Here is a 6,488-nt window from a genome sequence, read left to right on the forward strand (position 1 = left end):
CCACCCGCAGCCCCGCCGTGGCCGGACACGGTGCACCGAAGGAGGCGGCGGAGCAGGGCCGGGCGTGGGCTCGGCACCCCGAAGTAAAACCCCGGCGGCGTGGGCACGGGGACACGGCGGGGCCTAGGTGCGGAGGGCCCGACCTACCCACCCCCTCCCCTGCAGCGAGGAAGGTGTTACGTGGCGCTAGTTACTTGTGTGTTAGGGATGCAGAGCGATAGCGGCCGGGCAGGGGAACGGCGCTGGGAAGCCCTGCCGGGGGAAGCCTGGGGGGGCCCGCAGCCCCCCTCAAGGAAAGTTGGGGGAGCAGCGCCCGGGGGGTGCCGGGACACCCGCCAAGGGCACGGGCAAGGGGCCACCGGGAAACCACCGGCGAGGAGCGAGGGGTGAGGCTCGTCCTTTCCTCCAGTTTGGGTTTTGTTTTGATCCTCGTTGCAGCGAAGCCCGGAGACACCCACCCACGACGGGGATGTCAGGCAGCCCTGGCTCAGGTCAGGCTAAGCTGGGAGCCAGACCGCAGACTCGCCTTGCACGGGAGCCAAGAGATCGCGGCTATAGATAGTAACAGGGAAGCTGCTGCAGCGAGCGTGTTTACAGCAACAAACAGAGCCTGCAGCGCAGTCTCCAAGCAGGAGCGTCACCCAGCCAGGCTGGGATCCTGCTGGCAGCCTCTCCCGCTGTTTGAGCTCATGGGCTAAATGCAGTGCCTGATGCTGCTGCTGTTGCTGCTGTTGCTGCGCGAGCAACCTCCGTTCTTAGAGATCTGGGCCACGGGGGCGGGAGAACTGGGCCAGCTGCTATTTCTGAGCTGCCCGTCAGAGCGGAGGGGACAGCCAAGGACTTGCCGCAGCTCACGGCCCCGCACCGCTCCCTGGGAAAGGCCCCGCGGGGGCCAGCGCTGCCTCTCGCCAGCTCAGCGTGGGCCGGGGGGCTCGCCCCTCTCGGGGCAGGTGTCAGCCACCCCATGTCCCTGTGCTGCCGGGGGCTCCTTGCCACGGCCGGCATTCCCGAAGCAGGGGGGTGGGCCCGGTCTCTTCAGCAGCCCCAGGCTGCAGGCAAGGAGGTCCCCGCTCAGCGTTGCCCAGAGGAGGGACGTGCCAGCAAATTAGCAAAGCCACGACCCTGCCATCCCTGCCAGCAGCCGAGTGGCTGGCCAAACCTCTGTGCCCACGTCCACAGCAGGGCCTGGGCTGGCACACTGGTGCCCAGCATGGGTGAGAGCCCCCAACACATTTTGAGTCCGAGACATTTGCCAGGCATGTTCCAGAAAATCCCTGCTCAGCCCTGCTACTGTCTACCAATGGCCCCAGGGTTCCTCCAGCCAAACTGTCCCCCCTCCCTCCCCGCCCCCCCCCGGCAGAAGTGTCTGGAAATCAGGGAGGGGGACCCGCACCACCGAAGTCCAAAATATTTTTGTGGCACCCATTCAAACCGTCCGTTGCCATCTCCACTGGCGACCGAGCCGGCTCTGTTTGTACCAAACGGAAAGTGCACGGACGCTGCACATTTCTAACATGTGGAGGCAAGGAAACAGAGAAAGCGAAAACACATGACGTGGGTTTGTTGTTTGCTCCAAAAGCTGGGGTGCACACGGTTTTACCGCAGCGTGTGTGAGAAAAAAAAGAGGAAGCAAGCTGTACCGCAGGGACAAAACAGAGTCAGAGCGCAAACCCTCCTGCCCGGGTGACGGGGTTGCCCTCACCAGGGTGTTGCCAGAGCCCTGACAGAGGCTCCTTGCCCCCCTCGCCAGCTGGGAACAGGCAGAGGCGTTCAGCCCTTCCAAAATATCGCTATCTGAGGAAGGGACCATGAGTCCATCAAGTGCTACAACATTATTAAACATGTATAACAAACTAAATATTATTATTAAACACATACATGCGGCACTGTAAGGACTGGGATTCTCCCCAGCAGGGTTTTGCCGGGCTCTGGCTGTGCTCGGCTGGGCCTCAGCTGTAGGGATGTGGCACTGTAAGGGCTGGGATTCTCCCCAGCACAGGGGTAGGGGTCCCCCATCCCAGCACCACCCTTTTCCCCTGCTCCAGGCAGTGCCCTGTGCTGGCGAGGAGGAGAAGGCTTCTGACCACCACCAGCAGGGAGATGGCTCTTCCCAGATGCTTGGCCAGACAGAAGAAGCCTTGGCCACTGCACTGCTTGGGCACTGCAGCAGAGAGAGATCACCCATCCAAAAACACAAATCTTGTTCCGGGTACCAATGGGACCCCTCCACCTGCTTGGCCCCCACTTTTCCTCCTGCCAAGTAGGGAGGTGGGAAACTTGCAGCTCCTGGGCTTACAAGGGAGCAACAAGCTCCCCGGCCCCAGAGTGCAGCACTGCTTTCACACCCCTCCTTCAGCTGAGCTGGCAATTGAGCCCAAGCTTGGAAAACCACAGCACAGAAGTGCCTGAGGCACGTGGGCCGGTGCCACACGCACAGCCAAAACCCGCTTTGGGGGCAGGAGATGGCTGTGCCTAAATTTGGCCGCTCACCAGGGGAAAGTTGATGCCAGCAGCGTGGCCCTTTGGCAGCTGCATGACAGCCCCGACCCACCCTCTGCCAGCAGCACCAACCGCAGCGTAGTTCCACGTTCCCTCTCCACGTGCACGCCGTGATGGACGTCTGCCTCCAGCTAACCAGGGGCTGCTGGGCCGGGAAGGAGACCTGGCGGGGAGAGTCCAGCAGCAGAGCCAGCATGCAGGGGACACTGTTCTTCCCTGTAAAATACCCCTCTGCACTGGGAAGATGTCACTGCCTGGCCAAGCGCCCTGTCCATACCATCAGAGGATCCATACAACAGCCTGAACACCCACTGTGGTATAGACTTCATGGGCAGGCTCCAGGGGCATTAGTGCAACTCCCCCCACACACCCGCTGTGCCCAGTGTCCCCTGCCACGTACACTCCCAGGGTGATATGAGGGGAGCCTCTCCATCTACCTGGCCCTGGGGAGGCTTGCGGAGCCAGGGAGAAGCTAAAGATCTTGGGAGCAAATGGGATGGAAAAGCAGGAAAGGGGGCTGATGAAACAGTGGTGGGGGCCTCTCCCTCTCTTGATGTGGCTGGGGATCAGGGGGTGGAAGAAGGGCTCTGAGCACATTATCGAGGGGAGTCTGAGCTCCCCCCAAGACACAGGGCAGCTCTTCCCCTCCCATCTAGCCTGGGAGCCTCCAGGAGGGCAGGGTTCCCACTTCTGCTGGTCTTTAAAATGCAGCGCATACCCAAAGCAAAGTATAAATAGTAATTAATAATCACAGCAGCTGGGTGTGTGACAGGGACATCCTAAAGAATAAACACTGCGAGAGGAGACATCCCGGCATCTCGTGGTCTCTCAGCCGCATGCCACGGGCTGCCAATTACCGCGGGTGACGCCGTCCAGCCCTCCCACCCCTTCTCACCGCTCCGCCTGCTGCTTTCACCTGCACGGCGGCAGTGGTGGATGCTGGCTCGCTAGGCACGGATGCTGGCTCGCCAGGCACGGATGCTGGCTCGCTAGGCAGGGCTGGACCTTGCTCCACACGCTGGCAAAACCCCGTGCTGCTCACAACCGGCAGCTCCCAAAGGCGGCATCACCCACCCCAGCGCTTCCTCCGCACCCCGTTGTCCCCGGGGCCGGGCCGGCAGCCATCGCCCCACGAGCGAGGGTTCATATAACCCAGAGCAATTCCAGTGCAAAGTTCTCCAGCCGCGTCTCCTGCCGCCGCCGGCGCCGTCCCTTCATCCGCCGCGGTGGTGCGACAGAGCCGGGGCACGGCAGCCAGCCTGGCCTCTTATCTCCCTGCCGGCTCCAGCCCCATGGGCCTGTCCCAGGGCGTTGTGTGTGTGCCCAGGGGGTTATAATCCCAGGGCACCGAGCAGCCAGGAGGGGAGAAAAAAAGCCCACATCAAACAAAGTGACCCGCATGCGATTCTGTGATTTGTGGAAGTGCTTGGTATTTGGAAGTGAAATCCCAGAAAGGGAAGGCAATAAGCTAGTGCTTGGTGAGAGGCGGCACGTTGGAGCCCAGTGACAGGCAGGCTGATGCAGGTCTTTTCTGCTCATCAAACAAGATCCAAATGAGGCAAGCACAGCTGTGCTTTCCTCACTGGAACCCTGCAATAAAACCCCACACAATTGAGAGAGAAAGCTTGGGCTTCTCGTTGCGTCCAAAAGCTTTCTGGAGGTGGCAAGCTTGGATGGTCCCATCACGCAAGCTGCCTCTTCCTCCGTGGGGCCAGGCAGATGCAGCGATGCTCATGCCGTGGGGTGGGGTCTGGGTCCTGCTCCTCCATCGCTGTGGTGCCTCTTGAAGAAGAAAATGGGCCAAGGGTAACATAGGAGGAAGTGCTGAGATGGAGGAGGAAAAGGCCGCCGTGCTTAGCTAAGGAGATTTTGCTGCGGGCGGAGAACAAAGCAGCCGAAGTGAAGGGAAGGGACAGGATGTCGAAGACTGTTTGGCTCCGGACAGAAAGAAACCCTCTAATTGTTGTGACTGGGGAGGCTCAAGGGGACTTGGGACAAACAAAGGATCACAAAGCTGAAGACAGATAGCCTGGGAGGGAGGGGGACAGCCTGAGGCTTTGCCACTGCCTGGAGAAACAGCCCTGCTTCGCTGGAGGAAGTCCCCAGATCACCTTCTTTCTGTGCCATTCCGTGTCAGAGACCAGCACGCCGGGCGGGCTGCCCCGGAGGACAGCACGGCCATTAACACAAGCAAAGACTCTTTTTATTTTGAGTCCTTGGCTCTGGCAGTGATGTGGTTGTTGCAGGGACTCAGAGAGACTCAGCCCGCCCTGGCCTGGGGGGGAATCACGCTCACTTGCTGCTGCTGCTGCTGCTGCATGGAAATGGTGAGATTTGAAAGCAAGGTGTGTGCTCCCTGCTCCGGCCGAGCTGTACCTGGGGCTGGACAGTCAGGCTGCACACAAGGCACAGCCAAAGGAAGCCGTCGGCTCTGTGGAAAGATGCTGCCACTGCAGGAATAGAGACCCCAGTAACGCAGCGGGAGAATAAATGATGAGGCATGGCCAGGCGGAGAGTTGGCCTTCTCTGCCCTAGGAACAAACATTGGGAATACCCCAGGAAACTGAGGTTCCTTAGATGGTATTTAAGAAACGTAATAAATACGAAATTCAATCTTATTAAATGGTCTGGGGTTAACAGTGCCACGAATATACATACATGTAAACAGCGTGGAGCGCTGCCAGCCCAGCCCCGAGGCTTTGATCCTCCCCAAGGATCCAGATCTGCCAAGCAATTTGGTTTGGCTGGGGGGAGCTGCTGGGAGGGGGAAACATCTTTTGTGTTAACTCATCCCTAAGCATCTGCCCAACTGCAACCAGAGCCGAGCACGTGCTTGCGCAGAGAGACCCGGGAGGAGTCTGTGATTTGCGGATCATCTGGGGTGCTTGCTCGACGCCATCTCCGCACCATTAACAGGGTCTGGGGGACAGTCTCTGGTGCTCACTGCTACCAGCCCACAGCTTGTTCCAAGTCGAGGAAAGAACTTGCCGTTATCCAGGCAGGCACATACCAGCACCTGGAAACATTAGCCATTTCCTTCCCCACCGAGGTCAGACGGAAAACATGTAGACAATAAACAGACCGGGGAGTACAGGCCTGGAAAATGAGGTACGTGCCCCCAGAGACGGGGCACAGCGGCCCACTTTGGGGCTGAGTTTGACTGATGATTGCACATGGGGGTCCCATCCTTCTCCATACTCCCCTCCCAGAAGCCCGTCTGCCAGGGGCACAACCACCACACCGGCGGGCACAGGTTGACTCTGACTTTCTCCCTGCTTGCGTTAGCATCTCTGCGGAGCTCAGCAGGCTGTGAAATGGGCACTCCTCTCCTGCGTCGAGACACCCCTTGGCCCCGTTGGCCTCCCTGGGCACCGAGGGCACCAGCACGGGTGTGGGCAGGCACCAGCATGGAGAAAGCCGCCCTGTACTCCAGCACAAAGCCCCAGTCAGTCAGCCAGCCTGGAGAGCCGCCCGCTGCCACCCACCCACAGTTCCTGTCAGGGAACAGGGATTCCCTCCTGCCTCCCCCAGGCAAACCCGGCCTCTCCCAGGGGGCTGGAGGGCGCCTGGAGAGAGCGGCCCAGGCCCTGGCGAGGAAGTGGAGGATGGACCTGTGGGTTTGGGCTCCAGCAGCTCAAACAACCACAGGGAGGTCCATCCTCAGCCTCCCCACGGCAAGGGCCACCCTCTCGGGGCCTACCGCCTCCCTCCTGCCCCGCAGCAGGGCGGCCTGGGACCCCTCCATCCCGCTGCTGCTGGCCGCTGGGAGTTCTGGGGCGCTGAGGCCAACACCCTGCCCAGGCCCCCCCATGCCCGGTGGCCTGCACCCGCCAGGCCCTGCTCGCCCCCTCAGCTGGGTGGGCGGGCGGGCAGCAGCGGGCCGTGGGACACCGTCGCCCGCCCTCGCTGTCCCGGGCCCGCGGCGGAGAGGAGGGGGAGGGGGCGGGGCCTCCGGCGGGCCGGGCCACGCCCCCCCGCCCCTCCCGGCC

General features: G+C 61.2%; 1 protein-coding gene across 1 annotated transcript in view; it reads right to left on the reverse strand.

Annotated features, from left to right (window-relative positions):
* The window catches only part of FOS (FBJ murine osteosarcoma viral oncogene homolog), a 9,194-nt gene extending 2,884 nt beyond the window's left edge, over nucleotides 1–6,310 (reverse strand). The window contains exon 1 of the mRNA XM_014941628.1: nucleotides 6,200–6,310. Coding sequence (XP_014797114.1) covers nucleotides 6,200–6,310 — 111 coding nt within the window. The remainder of the gene's footprint in view (nucleotides 1–6,199) is intronic.
* Between the last annotated feature and the right edge of the window lie 178 nt (nucleotides 6,311–6,488).

Source organism: Calidris pugnax, unplaced genomic scaffold, assembly GCF_001431845.1.
Source record: "Calidris pugnax isolate Ruff unplaced genomic scaffold, ASM143184v1 scaffold56, whole genome shotgun sequence".
Taxonomy (NCBI): domain Eukaryota; kingdom Metazoa; phylum Chordata; class Aves; order Charadriiformes; family Scolopacidae; genus Calidris; species Calidris pugnax.